General features: G+C 36.5%; 1 protein-coding gene across 9 annotated transcripts in view; it reads left to right on the top strand.

Moving 5' to 3' along the window:
* The window catches only part of RBPJ (recombination signal binding protein for immunoglobulin kappa J region), a 203,591-nt gene extending 188,220 nt beyond the window's left edge, over positions 1–15,371 (top strand). For all 9 annotated transcript variants that reach the window (XM_015241525.3, XM_015241527.3, XM_031686816.2 and 6 more), the window contains 7 exons: positions 871–1,045; positions 5,022–5,159; positions 5,317–5,429; positions 9,199–9,339; positions 10,390–10,545; positions 10,889–10,992; positions 11,151–15,371. In XM_015241525.3, coding sequence (XP_015097011.1) covers positions 871–1,045; positions 5,022–5,159; positions 5,317–5,429; positions 9,199–9,339; positions 10,390–10,545; positions 10,889–10,992; positions 11,151–11,466 — 1,143 coding nt within the window. In that variant the 3' untranslated portion in view covers positions 11,467–15,371. The remainder of the gene's footprint in view (positions 1–870; positions 1,046–5,021; positions 5,160–5,316; positions 5,430–9,198; positions 9,340–10,389; positions 10,546–10,888; positions 10,993–11,150) is intronic.
* Positions 15,372–15,781: the final 410 nt, after the last annotated feature.

The raw sequence follows: 15,781 nt of genomic DNA, 5'->3' as shown, positions 1-15,781 counted from the left end.
ATGTTTAAGCTGTGTTTGAGCATTACTTACCCAATCTGGAAAAGGAGATCTATAATTTAGTCTCTTCCCTAATTCACAGAGATCAGGGGAATAGAAAAGATTTTAGAATTGTCATATATAGTTGAAATAGCATTTCAGAGTATCTTAATTGTTTTGCAAGTGCTATAACTCTTTAATACTGTCTTTTCAGTTACCAGAATTTATTTTCTGATAAACTGACACAATACCTTCCTGTATTTATTTTCTCTAGTGCCTTTAAATTCTGTTCTTTTGGTGAAACAATATGAATTATCCCATTCAGCAAAGTTGACCATTTAAAAAAAAAAATAGTTCTTTAAAGTGTAATCATCCAGTTAGTCTAACATTGTTTTCTTCAGACATACAGTGGTTACTTTAGTGTTCGGCTATATAAAAAAAAAAAAATCGTATGTACTATTTTGAGAAGGACCAGTGGTAAAATCTTTCACATAATTTGATTGAATTCTGATAGCCTTCTTTCTGTTTTTTATTTGCAGAAAGACAATTGTGGATTTTTTTAACTGTAAAATTTTATTTTAAAAAAATACTGCTATAACATTGGTAATTCTGTGAAATAGTTGTAGAACAATATAGAACAAGAAAAGACTATCTTTTAGAAGTCTTTTTGATGGGCAAAACAATACAATGTTAGTATTTGGTATACTTGATAAGGAAGACTTTGTACTTTGTTTTCAGAGATCAATTTCAGTGCTTTTTACAGTTGCTTTTATCAAGCTCTTCAGTGGAATTACTGCCTTTTAGTCTGACCAAACCTAGTGATAGCCATTCTGAGTGGTGGGTGCGTAACTAACAGGGTATTGGTGCCACTAAAACTTTCCTTTTCTTTTGCAGAACTATTGCACGGCCAAAACATTGTACATATCTGATTCGGACAAGAGAAAGCACTTCATGTTGTCTGTAAAGATGTTTTATGGCAACAGTGATGACATCGGTGTGTTCCTCAGCAAGCGGATAAAAGTCATCTCCAAACCTTCCAAAAAGAAGCAGTCGTTGAAAAATGCTGACTGTATGTATACTTGAGTTTTCTTTTTTATCCCCAACTCTAAGCATGAATTAGTAAGACAAATTCAACTATTTTTTAAATTAAAAATTGCTTTTCAGTAGCCCATTCATTCTTCGCAAATATTTTTGTGACCCTCACTTCTGAAAATATCACATTCAATTATTATTGCTGTCTTTATTGTCTTTTTTTTTTCTTTTTAAACTCAAAATGGGCAGTGCCTGGTCTAGGGAAGTAATTCTTCTCCAGAGTTGGTTCCTTACTGCCCCCCCCAAAGGCATTCGGAAATATTGGAGTTATTTTTCTTTTTGCTGTCACAGTGACAGAGGAAGTAATGTTTGCATTGGGTGTCTAAGTGTCCTGCAGTGCCAAAGATAATTCCTATTCCACAAAGAGTTGGTCCATGCAGAGTATCAAAAGCACCCGTTTGAGAAACACTCTTACATCAAATGGGCTTTGGAAGGCCATCCTGAGACCTAAACAAAAATTTTGACATGGTTGCTCTGGCAGAGACTGCTATGTCACCAGCACATTTTTAGACTATGGCAGATAAATGCTGTTTGAATTGTACGTTTCAACCTCTACAGCCATTTTTCTTTTTTCATTCTGACATTTTATAATGAAAACTTTCAAACTTAAACAAAAGGGAGAAAGTAGTGTAAGGTGACCATCCACCTGGCCTCAATAGGTTTTACCACTTCTGTTTCATTATCTCTATCACCACCACCTCCCTTCTCTAGTTTTTTGCTAGAATTTTTTAATGTAAATTTCAAACATCTTATCCTTTCAACCTTTTTTGCAACAGTGACTCTCTAACAGATCGTTTTCTTTTAAACATCATTATGCCAACAAAAGTTGATAGTAGTTCTTTAATGCCACCTAATGGCCAATCCATGTGCAGATTTGCCATATCATCTCAGAAATATCTTTTTACAGTTGTGGTTTTGTTGTTATTTTTAAGTTGACTTATTCAAACCTGGATCCAAACAAAATTCATAAATTTTAATAATAATTTGTAATAGTTTCTTCTCTTCCCCACTAGCCTTTTTTTCCTTCTGTGTTATTTATTTGTTGAAGAGACTGACCATTTTTCCCGTGGAATTTCCATTTTCTGGATCTGGCTGATTACACGTTCCTCTGCCTCTCATATTTTCCATAAATTGTTGGTTAGACTTTATTTTAGAGTTAGCTGGTCCTGTAAGTGTTCATTTCTGACCAATCAGAAGTCATATAATATGTGGTTATCCCACTTCTTGTTGTGTTAAGATGGGTTGTAGTAAGGTGAGCTGTTAGCCTAATTCATCAGTTATAAAGTTCCTCAGCAACCTTTAGCCAAATGATTTTAGTAGCCCCTGATGATGGCTGCTTAAATGCAGCATTTCATTAAGGGTCACAGAGTGATGCTTTTCTTAATTCTTTTTTATTCTTAAACTTTACATTTGTTGGATGTTTGCTTTAAATGTAGTCTGGAGAAAAGGCAGGATAAGTGCTTGTTTATAATTTGCAGAATAGCAATGTATTCTTTGAAGGTGACCAGTGAGGTTTTAGGATTTTGGTCTATTTCCTTGCTTTTGTTTTGTTTTATTATGAACTTACGGGGTTTATATAGTGGATGGTTTTTAGTCCACTTGGTCATTATCATCATCATCATTTGCTTTATATTATGGAAATTTTCAAACATACTAAGGTAGCTTGCATAATGACATGAAACCTTTTGTGTTCATCCTCTTAACTTTCAGCAGTGGTCTTAACTCCAGGCCAGGCTTAATTCATCTTCATCTGTAACTCTACCTTACCCACACTCTCCTTTGCCATCATTTTAGTTTTATGCAAATCCACGACATTATATCATCTGTAAATGTTTCTGTGTATCTCTGAAATATCTAGAACCTCATTTTCTAATATGATTACAGTACCATGATCACATAAAAACAAACATAAACCAACTATAAAAAGAAGTAATTTTTAGTGTCATTAAATACCCAGTCAGTGCCCAAAGTTAAAACTGTTTAAAATGTGGGGAGTTTTTTTAGCCTGTTGTTTGAATCAAAATCAAGTAAGATCCATGAGATGTTACACTATATATTTTGTTGACATGTCCTTGAGCATTTTTTATTTGTGGATTTTCTCTCCATCTCTCTGTTCTCTCTCTCTCTCTCTCCCTCTCTCTCACTCTCTCTCCCTTCTTTTAATTTATTTATTTAAGAGACTGAGTCAGTTGACCACGAGAGATTCCCACATACTGGATTTGCTAATTGTATTTCCCTTGTGTAGTTTAATGTATTTTTCTATAAATTGGGTGCCAAAGCTTCAGAAATGGAGCTGGAAACTAATTAGAAGTGGTTAAGACAGATTTTATTCACTACTATTGTGGTAGTGAACTGAGACTTCAGTATAGAACTGAACTCAACTCTAAATAAAAACAAGGACAAGTGGGGATTTATAGCCAAGGAGCAGAGTTGAGGGGGTCAGTAGATGGAAAATTACTAAGAGGAGATAATAAGGGCAGGGGGATTTTGGACAAACAAGCTTACCAGTAGTTTTGTAAAGACAGGCCTAGGTGATCAGATATAAAGCTGGGGGCAAGGAACTTGATCACATATGAAAGGTGGGAGGATGACTTCGGATTCTTACAATAATTGGTCTAGGCAGGACAGTGACAGGGCCCAAGGAAGGATCTTAGTGAAAACAGGGCTCAGAGAAACCTGTTTGAAGTTTGGTCCAGAGAGAGTCTTTGTCAGTAGTTAATTTAGAAGCTTGATCAGTGTGCCCGGCTAGCTCAGCCCGTAGAGCATGAGACTCTTAGAAGCTTGATCAGATTTAAGTTTGTTATTCTTTGGTCCTTTTTTGTTGTTGTTTGTTGCTGGAGGGCAAGGCTACTTCATAGTGGTGTAGTGTCCTTGCATCAGGAGGTATATAATACGCGTTTAGGCTGTTTCCAATTCAAATTACATGGTTTTATTTAACCTCTTTAACTTTGTATTACTGTTGACTCTAAGTTTCTTGATGGCAGAGAACGTATTTCACCTTTGGAGTATTTTCCACTTACATAGATGTAGTTATTTTTTCAAGAAACTTCATGCTTTGCTATATTTAAAGTATTTAAAAGAAACCAAATCTCTAAAATCACAGTATCTAGAGGCAATGCCATCAACTTTGGTAAACATCCTTCTAGACCCCTCTTTATGAATATATTCCATAGGACTGGATGTGAACATATGGAGACACATGCAGCCACTTAAAAATGTATGTATGTTTACCTAATAAAACCACAGCATAAAGAGTGTTTTATATTCTGCTTTTCATTCAGTGACATTTCGGGGAGGTATTTTCTTTTCAGTACATTTAGATACATTATTTAAATAGGTGAATGATATTATAGTTTATTCAATCAATTTCCTCCTGTTGGACAGCTATTATTTTAAATTTTAAAATTGAAGTGTAGTCAATTGCAGTGTGTCAGTTTCTGATGTACAGCATAATGTCCCAGTCGTGCATATATATGCTTATATTCATTTTCATATTCTTTTTTATTAAAAGTTATTACAAGATATTGAATATAGTGCTATACAGAAGAATTTTGTTTGTAGTCTATTTTTATATACAGTGGTTAACATTTGCAAATCTCAAACTCCCATATTTGTCCCTTCCCACCCCCTTTCCCTGGTAACGTTATGGTTATGGACATTTATTATTTTAAAAGTAACTTGCTTTTAATGAATAGCACTACATTAAACATACTGTGTAGCTCTCATTTAAAAATGATTTTTATGGACATATTATGTGTCCTTAGCTTGGCATTATTAAGAGTTCTCTTGACTTTGGGGGGGTATCTGTGTTTTCTTGGAGGATTAAAAATTGTAGAATTTATTATTAAACTATAATAAAGAATAGTCATAACTTACCAGATACAGTTCCCTTCTTGCTCTCCACTCCCACCCCCACTCCCATCACATAAATAAGAACTGTTTTTTCTTTGCAGTATGCATTGCCTCAGGAACAAAGGTGGCTCTGTTTAATCGACTTCGATCCCAGACAGTTAGTACCAGATACTTGCATGTAGAAGGAGGTAATTTCCATGCCAGTTCTCAGCAGTGGGGAGCATTTTACATTCATCTCTGTAAGTATAAAAATATGCATTTGATGTTTTTAGTGAGAAATTGTTAAATTTTTTTTGATAGAAAGACATACAAATATATTAAGTTTTGTCATTTTCCTAAGCAGATTAGTGAATTCTAATAGATGATAATTTGATCTCTGTTTCCATTGTACTGCAGTGGATGATGATGAATCAGAAGGAGAGGAATTCACAGTCCGCGATGGATACATCCATTATGGGCAAACGGTCAAACTTGTATGTTCAGTTACTGGCATGGCACTCCCAAGATTGGTATGGCTCTACTTTTTTTAGTGATATATGTAGTAAAAATTAAGAAAACAGAAAAGTCACAACATTCAAATGTAAAAATACACCTCAATTTCATGCTTTTTAATTTAGAAAGAATATATCAATAATCATTGCTGTTTATCATTGGGAATTATAGCCCACCTTATTTAAAAAATGCTTTAAAGCAATTACTCAATTTTTATCAATACATTCTTAATGACTTCCTGTTATACTATGTTTAATAAATTTTGGTTGTATATTAAACATGTTTGATAGAGGGCACTATAAAATTGCAATATGATTTATGATTTCTTAACGCAGATGCATTACTCATTTTTTGTGGTACCTGCTGCATCCCAACATAGGACCAGGTTTTCAAAAGCATAGAAATTTTAAATTTCTTTAAAAATACAAGCATAATTTTTATTAGTTTACTCTCCCACAAGAAGATAGATTTAAAAGTTAAATAAAATTGGTATCTTTTTTACTCTTGGAGAGAGGCTTAGTGGTTAGGGCTTTTTGAAACTAAAAACAAAAAAAAACTGCTTTTCTTAGCAAAATGAAGCAAAACCCCTTAAACACCCTCTACTGTATTCCCCCTCCTTTTCTGAAACAGAACACGATGTAGTTGTATTAAAGATGGAGGGGATTTATGAGTAAGTTTGATTCGAGGTCAGTGTTGAGTGAACAGAAGATCATTTAGCTTTACTGTTCCTGAATATGCTTTGTATTTATCTCTTTGATGGAATATTTCATTGGCTGATGTTTTCTGGGACTATTACAGCAGTACTGGGTTGACCTATAATTAATCTAAGTAAATGCATCATTTTATTTTTGTTTTGTTATATTTTTCTATGTCATGGTTGTACAAGGTGATTTTATTTCCCATTTCAACTTAATAAGCCAAAATATGTGAAACGTAGTAATATTAAGTTATAAAACCTTGAAACTAAAACAAATTATAAAAAGAGGAAAGGTAGGGAAAGAAGGGTGTAAAAATTGGAAAGAAAAACAAATCAAAGCAACCTCTGCTCTAGTTTTTCTCTTCTCATTCATTCTGTGTCATTCTATTCTAAGGACAATAATGTTTATTTGCTTTGGCATTAAATGTTTGTGCTACAAAAGCACAATTCAGAGGTTATGCCTGTGATCAGCAACAGCCTATATATGGACCACTTAGAAGACAGACTCAAATCTTAAAATAGTGTTTTCACTTACAGTTTCATGTAAAGTACCAATCTGCCTTGCTTGAAAGTCCTCTTTATTTGAATATTTTAACATTCAAATCTATGTGGCTCTGAGTATAAAAATACTGCAATAAAAAAAAAAAAGGACCCAGAGAATGCCTTAGGGAAAGTTGCAGTACCATTATTAACAATGTACTGATAACCTTCTATGTGCCAGGCACTGTCTGGATGCTGGAGATACATTGGTGAGCAAGGTAGACTTCCCTTCCTCTTGGAGCTTACGTTTTGGTAGTATGACAGACAAAAACCAGCTACAGAAATACCCATGTAATGCACTAAAAAGGTTAATGTAAGTGATAGGAAGACAAATTAAAACAGGATAAAGGGATGGGGAGTTGGGGGACTGCTTAGAGTGGTCAGGGAAGCCTTTTGGAAGTAGGGCTCTTAGAACAGGGACCAGAATGAAGCTGGGAAACCAAAAAGTGGGTGAGGAACATTCTAGGCAGACAGAATGAGGACAAAAAGAACTTAAGGTGGAAGGGAATGTGTGAAGACTAGCAAGGAAGCCATTGCTAGAGCCAGGGGAGGGATGGAGGGGCAGGTGACAGGAAACGATGCCGCCAGGTTAGTCGAGGGCAGCACCTTGTCGAGTCCCTCTCTGTATCTGGGGTAAGGACTTTACGTTATCTGTGTGTGGTGAGAGACCACTTGGGGGGTTTTAAACAGGGAATGATGGCTGGTTTGTGCTTGGTAGAATAATCCTGGCTGCTCTGTGGACAAGACAGCATAGAGATAAAGCAGTGGAAGCAGAGGGGAAGGTGGTGGGGCTTTTGTCATAAGTCAGGCAGGAGGTGATATCTTAGACTGGGATTGTACTGGTAAGGTGATGAGAGGTGACTGATTTGTTTGAAAGCAGACTAACAGAATTTGTTGACAGATTGGATGTAAGAGAAAGCAGGGAGTCTAGGATAACTCCAAGGTTTGGAAATTGAGTGAATGTGGTGTCATCTATTGAGCTGTGAGTTGAGGGAGGATCACGTTTAGGAAGAAATCAAAACTTCTGTTTTTGATTAAGACTGGGAGGCCTACTAATAGGCAATTTTAGTGAAACTGTTGAATAGGTAGTTAAATATATAAGCTGAGTGCCCGAGAAAGGCTATGGCTGGAGATAGAAATTTAGAAGTTGCTAGCCTTTGAAGAGTGTAGCAGGTATGGGGTGTGGAGAGAGAAGAGGCCTGAGGACTTGACTCTGGGCCACTAAAGGCCAGTTACAGCAGGTGTATCCCTGGAAGAAGAACGTGTGGGTCAGATGCTTCTGAGAAAGCTAGTAAGAATGAAGACAGGAGTGCCCGTGGGATTCATCTGTCTTGAAGTGCTTAGTGGCCTCGCCAAGAGCAGTTGCAGTGGAGACTTTGAGACAAAAGGCTGGAGATTTCAGGAGATGGGGCGGTAAAGAAGAGGAATTTTTCCACAAAGGGGAACGAGAAACAGGGTGGTAAGAGGGAAGGGCACTTACGTGTAATCATGGAAGAGTTTTCTTTGCTTTTGATTTGATTTTTTTTAATTAATCTTTTTTAGGGGGGAGGCAGTTAGGCTATTTGTTTATTTATTGGTGGAGGTACTAGAGATTGAACCCAGGACCTCACTTATGCTGAGCATGCGCTCTACCACTGAGCTACACCCTCCCCACCCTGCTTCTGATTTTAGAAGAGAAATAGTTGTAACGTGTTTGTATGCTGTTGGGAGTGATCTTCATAATCATCAAACACTCACATGATTACCTTCCATGTGATAAGTAACATCTAAGGTTTGATAGGATGATCTCAGATATCCATATGTGTTTTGTGGAATATATGGATTGTAAGGTCATAGTGTGTAATGGAGAGAGCTCAGGCCAGGTGGGCAGCCAGCACTGGAGTCATATTGTGGCCATTCAGCTACTAACCAGGTGATTTTGAGGAACTTACCTGACCTCTGAGCCTGTTTCCCAATCTGCAAAATGATACCTATTAGAGGTTTTTTTTTTAAAAAAACACATATAAGATAATAATGGACTGTCCTGACTAGCACACCCATAATGGCCTTCAGAGATAATTTTTCCTTTGATGTTGGAATATTTGTCAAGTATGTCTTATTGGAAAGGTCATCTGAACTTGCAGATCAAAATATGATTCATAGACCAACAGGATTAATATCAACTGGGAATTTGCTAGAAATGCAGACTGTCAGGCCCCACGTGTGGTCTATAGGATCAGAACAGATACATGTTTAACGGGAACCCCAGATGATTTGTATGGACATTGAAGTTTGAAAAGCACTGATACAGAAAACAAGTACCTGCCTGCTCTATTTTTTTTAGGAGTTCATTGAACAAAGTGACATTTCCACATTCTTAACATGCTTGACATCTCAAAGTGTTTTTTGTACCTAGCTTTGTTTGTAAATGCTTTTGTATATGTAAGTATATGACAGATAATTGTGATGTATTATTATATAGCATGTTCTTTCTGCATACTCTTGACAGTGAATGAAATGAAAACTCTCCATATGTGATGGCCTTTTCTTTTTTAATTGTTGAAATATAGATAATTAGGAAAGTTGATAAGCAGACTGCATTACTGGATGCAGATGATCCTGTGTCACAGCTCCATAAGTGTGCATTCTACCTTAAGGATACAGAAAGAATGTACTTGTGCCTTTCTCAAGAAAGAATAATCCAGTTTCAGGTATGTTTTTAAATTACCAGTGAAATCTAAAATGTGCGAACTGTTAGGTTAGCAGCATATGGAAGCTCATTTAATGTTAACTGTACCCAAATACATCAAGCTGTGTTTAGGTATTTATCTCAAGTTCAAGGGTCCTTAGCCCAGATGTTCCTCAGACATGGCAGTCATCCTGCCTCAAGGAAGAACTCAAAACCATAAAGATGTTCTCTGAGAAACAGGAAACAAAAAACCCCTCAGATTATCCAAAAGTAGGTTTTGAATGTTCAGTGAATCCCCTGAGATTACATACAGATGACATTGTGTATAGATGCACGCATATTTTGGGGGAGGGTTTATAATTCGCATCGGATTTACATTGGGGGCCTTCTAAGATGGTAATGAAGACAGGTGTCAAGAGCTACTTTTTAACTATATTTACTCTGAGGGCTTTCACGAGGACGTTTATGACATGAACAAGTCATTTAATAGAAGTTATACTTTCCCGTGACACTCATTTGTGAATACCTGGAGACTTTTTCCAGAGAGATGGCCACACCCAGCCAGTCTCCTCAGCCCAGCCCTGGTGGTCTGGCCTAGGTGTTTGAAGGTAGGGGTAGAGGATCGTCAGTTAGCATCTTGGTTCCTTCCTGCTGAAAGTACGGAAGATTCCAGCTGATCTCTGAGCAGGAGGGGCTCTCATTCCCTCTTACTCTTAGGGATCCCTGAAGAGTTTTAAACAGCTGTTTATATCACAAATACTCATCTTTTATTAAAGAAATTATGCAGGTGCTGGTGTACTCTTAAGTGGTTACCCTGAAAGGCTGTATTGGTTTATAAAGATTTTTAATATATCACTGAAATATTTTGTATTAAAATAAAGCTGCTACCTGTATGTGAGGTTTGCATATTAATATTCTGCTTGCGTTGGCTAAGCACCATGTTTGGGAAGTTTTTTATAAATTTATACTAAGTTCTCTTCATGTTAATGCCAGTCTATGAGTGTTACTTTGGTAAAATTCTTACACTGCGATGTATATAAAACTCAATTTCTAAACATTCTTTTTTCATAAGGCCACTCCATGCCCGAAAGAACCAAATAAAGAGATGATAAATGATGGGGCTTCCTGGACAATCATCAGTACGGATAAGGCAGAGTATACGTTTTATGAGGGGATGGGCCCTGTTCTGGCCCCAGTCACGCCTGTGCCTGTCGTGGAAAGCCTTCAGGTGAGACCACTTATTCACTGACTTAGCCCTTTGCAGCCGCTCCCAGCTGTGATTTAGCATGGTTTCATTTCACAATAAATTAGATTTGTGTTACATATCATTTGTTGATTAAAAAAAGAAAATAGAAGGAGCATGGTTTTATGCAAGAAATTTAAATTTAAGTCAATTTGTATGTTATCTTGAGATATTTTTAGTTCACTTTGTCTTAATCATCTCATTTAATGGAAACATTTTAACTATCCATTTTCTCACAAAGTAGGTAGTCGAATGAGAAACTCATCTGTGTCCTGAATGAAAAATGGAAAGCTTTCGTAACATTGTTCTGATTTTCTGTGATTTGCAGTTGAATGGCGGTGGGGACGTAGCAATGCTTGAACTTACAGGACAGAATTTCACTCCGAATTTACGAGTTTGGTTTGGGGATGTAGAAGCTGAAACTATGTACAGGTACTTAATACAACTTTTTTACATCATCCAGAGTTTTTGATGGGGGCTGGGTATGTGAGATTCTTTCCTGATACTAATTTAATGTATTAAGCAACCTTATTTTAAGTTGCAGTTCTAAACTTTGCCTCGCTTTTGAGTGATCCCTGTTTCCTCCTCAGATGTGGAGAGAGTATGCTCTGTGTCGTCCCAGACATTTCTGCATTCCGAGAAGGCTGGAGATGGGTCCGGCAGCCAGTCCAGGTTCCAGTAACTTTGGTCCGTAATGATGGAATCATATATTCCACCAGCCTTACCTTTACCTACACACCAGAACCAGGGCCGCGGCCACATTGCAGTGCGGCGGGAGCAATCCTTCGAGCCAATTCAAGCCAAGTGCCCTCTAATGAATCAAACACAAACAGTGAGGGAAGCTACACAAATGCCAGCACAAATTCAACCAACGTCACGTCATCGACAGCGACAGTCGTGTCCTAACCGCCGTCCTTTGCCAGGACTCACACTGACTTAAGTGCTGCACAATGTTGACAGAAAAGGAGAGAGAAAAAAATGAACAATCTTTTGTGGTTTCTTGGGAAAACTTTTCATACCAGGTGATAATTACTATTCAGAAACCCCATTACCTACAAGTGCTGATTTGAAGTGCAGAAGCCACAGTAAAACAAACAAAAAAACCCATCAAAATGTACAAACTTTTGGAAATCCATTTTTTTTTCAGCTGTAATTTTTGTTTGGTTGGGTTTTGTTTGGTTTTGTTTAAATGGGCAAAAAAATAGAGATGTGGCCGGAGTAAAAGTTAATCAAAGTAGAAGACAAAAATCTAACAGTTTTCATGGACCAAGGAACTTGTATAAGCTTTAGTAAAAGGTACATTTTCACCATACCTTTTTTTATATCACAGTATATAGCACACCTTTGTTACCAAATAGGTGGTTCTCCCTGCCCCTTGGAGTTTTTTGCTCTTAAGTACATTCAGGTTCCAAGCCTGACCATGCTTGTTAATCTAATTACCATATTCTTCCAGGTCTTTTTGGTCTAAGGCTGGAACTGTTCTTTTTATTTTATTATTATTATTTTTTTAAAGCTGAAGTCTTATGACTTTTCATGGGTTGAAATTGTTTGGATTTCAGCAAGTCAAATCTTGTAAAGGCCTGCCTATTTTTTTTAAGATTATATGAAGTCTGTGCAAAAGCTTTAAAAAAAAAATGCCTCTGCCTTGCCTGCAGTACATGCAACATACGTTAACCTAGTCTCTATTCTCAGTCACCATTGATAGTTATTTCTCTGTGTTCCTTTTTTTTTTTTTAATGTATTTATAGTGGTAATCCAAGAGGTTCTAACTTTTACCTGGAATTAAATGTGGCCATTTAGTCATTAATGAGTTTAATGGCATGGAACATGTTGATTTTTGCAGTGTTCCCTCCTCCTTTCCCCTGCAGAAATGTATCTTTGTGTTCCAGGATTTGTTCAGGTTTTTCCCCCTCCTAATCTTGTACATAACTTGTATTATGTGTAAGTTAAACATTTTATTTTGAACTTGGAATGTTTCCATGATTTCATTCAGCAGGGAGTTTTTCTGCCTTGTTGACATATAACAAAAAAATATCATGAGAAGTATTTGCTACCAACTGGTAGATGGTGCCCTTATTGTATAATGAGGAAAATCTTAGCAAAAGCATGCTTTTATTTACTTTTTTTTTGGTAGCCTAGGCCAAAACATCATTGTAACCCTAAAACAAGATGCTTTTACTAGATGACCAACTAAAATAGCTGGAAGACAGTACTTAAGTAACAGATAGTTGTAAGATTATAAAAATGCAAATATAATTTCTTTCCATCTCTCTCCCTGCCTTTTTTTTTTTTTTTTTTTTTGTCTTGTCTTCCCCAGTACTGAGTGTCTTTATAAATATCTCCTACTCAGAAAGCATTTCTTTTCATTCAGTTGAGATTCAGGGTTGTGTGCTGGCCGTGCGTGCTGGGCTCACCATTTTTATGTCACTTCTGTTCCTGCACTTCGGTTATACCTTTGTTCAGTTTCTTAGAAATTGCAGCAGACTCGTTGGGCTACATTTAGTACAGGAACCATGTGTGTAATGTTCAAGGACACGGTCTAGTCATGCAATCATCTTTCTTAGAGTAAAAACTACCTCTAGATTGTGGTAAGCTTTTACTGTCCCATAAAACAGGAGCCACAAGTACCTTAACGAATGCAAAACTGTAACTTCCTGCAGTGTTTCCCTACAGAAATGGTCTTTCTGGTGTCCTGGGCTATTTTGAAAAGTTTCCATCAGTAGACATTTTAAAACCTCACTGTTTGTAGCTTTTCTCCCCCTCAGCTTTGATGTCTTCAGCATTCATCCTTTTGCTCAGACTATGTCATTGTAAATACAGTTCCTCGCATCTTTAAATCGCTTTTCCCTCAGTTTTCAAGGGGGAGGTCATTTGTAAAACACGTTAGTGGTTAAGTCAAAGTTACTGTGCTTCTCTCTTTACTGCAAGCCTTTTAAATTACTCACAGGCCGTGTTATACTGTATATGGCCTTTCTCTCTTCAAGTCTGCTCCAGTCACCGGCTTCTCTCTTGTGAGCTAATCCTGCCTCATACTTTAAATCTGTTTCAGTGACCAAGGGCAGAATTCATTGTGGCCTTATCTTTCTTTGTTTTAACTGTTTACTGCTTTTTCCTGCAAACTTGTGTATTTCTGAGTAGTATTTATTCCTCTCTCTGTTGAGTCTGGAAGTAGTCTTTACACAGTGCTTTCTGTTCAGAGCGCAGAAATGTTTTCAGTGCTGTTGTACTTTGAATTGGCCACAAGTTTCCTTCACTTCCCAGGTTTTGTATTCAGTTACAAAATTGTATTTAATCAACTGATAGCATATGAGATGCTTTTGAAGAACAAACTATTCCATACCCAGATTGCAATTCAAAATAATTTTTCAAGTTTATGACTTTATTAAAATGAACTTTCGTTTGTTTACTGTTTAACTATATGTAGACCGTAACCCTTTTCTTCTTCTTTTTTTTTTTTGAAAAGTCCAAGAATATACTTATACAGGCATTTATCCCCACTATTTTATGCCATTCTACATACCATAAACTTAAGACTGAAATGATTTGTCTTTTGTGGCTTATTGTTTATCAGTAGTTCTTTTGTCAGCTGCTTAAAAACCTTTTTCACGGATTTGTGAATTACTTTCAAGTATAATTTATAGGAGCCCTGCCCTCTGGTTTAGTAGAACATGGCCCCTCCCCCAGTGGTGGCATTATTAACAATGCTGGTCATTTTTCCTCATAAAGACTCTCAGGATGGTAACCACTTCAATTAAAGTATAGCACATTTAAGTTTTGGGTTTTTTTTTTATGTTTTATTTTGGAAGTGTATCCTATGCTCTCATGAGTCTATGCAGTTTCTCAAAATATGCATAGAAGCTGAGTCTTATCCAATATGTTTTTATTAGTTACAATGAATTGATCACATAGATTGGGAAGGCAAGCCAAAGGCTTTAAATGTAAAGCCTTTTTTAAATGTAAAGTGCCCTTTTTATTTGGAATGATTTTATCGAGTTGAACACTAGTATTAAATATTTAACCTGCTGCTGACTTTTCTTAAACTGTGGCAACTAAAGGCATCCTCATGTATGTATGAATTAGTGAAATACTTGTCACTCTTACTGCACAGACTTATTTACGATTACAACAGGTTAATTTTTTGTTTGTTTTTAATGAAACTGGTACCATCTGTACCCTCACAGAAATTATCCAACACAGTTTTGAGAACTAAACTAACTAGTCATGTTTAATCAGATAATCCACACCAGGGCGGGGGGGCAGGGTTGGGGAAGGTCCTTTTTGAAACAAAATGTTACTCAATTATTAACCAAGTTACTTATTTTGATTTCAAAAGCAGCTGTGTTTCTGATGAGTACTGAACAAATGTGTGTAATTTTCTGTGCCAGACTTTTGACTTTGTTTTCAAGCACTGTAATGTGGGATGAATGGTTAGAAACAATAATATATTAGGGTTTCTATGTAACCCTTTCAGGACTGAACTGTATCTCCTTTTATTAATTTTTCCCTGTGTTGTGATAAATGTTCGCCAGCATTCAGTACTGTGTTGGTCCAGATGTAGATTTATATGCTCATTTTTAGCTTATTTCTTGTACCTTGCAGCATGCTCTACACATTCAGTCCTTAAGGGGTTTATTTTACAAACTGTGCGCCTGTAAGGTTTATTAGCAATAAGATAGAAAATTGAGCAAGTTTATACCATAATTTTGTAGAAAAAGGAATCTGCTCAGTTCCATATTTCATCCATGAGAAACCTGCAATATGGGCAGTTTCAAGAAATAAATAAAAAGGAAATGTAAACCATTGTAAAAGTCTTCTGTTGGATGTGCCTGATGCATGTGTTACCGTCTTTGATTTCAGAGTATTTCATAAAGATGATATCAAATTCTGTATTAGTTTGTGTATTTGCAGTCTTACCTTGCTGTCTAATCTACATCACATCAAAGTGATAGCCTTGCTGATTTTTTTACAATGTTTTTAAAAACTATGTAGTGCTTTAAAGAGAGTTTTGTTTGTTTGTTTGTTTTGGGGGGGGTTATTGTGTTTTCCTTCCTTATAAATGGGAAGATGGACTTTGTCACTCAGGGGGTATCTCAGGAACGTTTTGAGCTAATCTTAGCAAGATTAGAGAGCATTATTTAACAACAGCTTGCTTTTCCAGTATAAGGTTGTCATTTGGTCTGGTGTACGAAAGAACGTGTAATGGTTTGTGCTTTTTGGTGGA

Source organism: Vicugna pacos, chromosome 2, assembly GCF_048564905.1.
Source record: "Vicugna pacos chromosome 2, VicPac4, whole genome shotgun sequence".
Lineage (NCBI taxonomy): Eukaryota > Metazoa > Chordata > Mammalia > Artiodactyla > Camelidae > Vicugna > Vicugna pacos.
The sequence above is the reverse complement of the archived record's forward strand: the minus strand, read 5'-3'. Positions and strand labels throughout refer to the sequence as shown.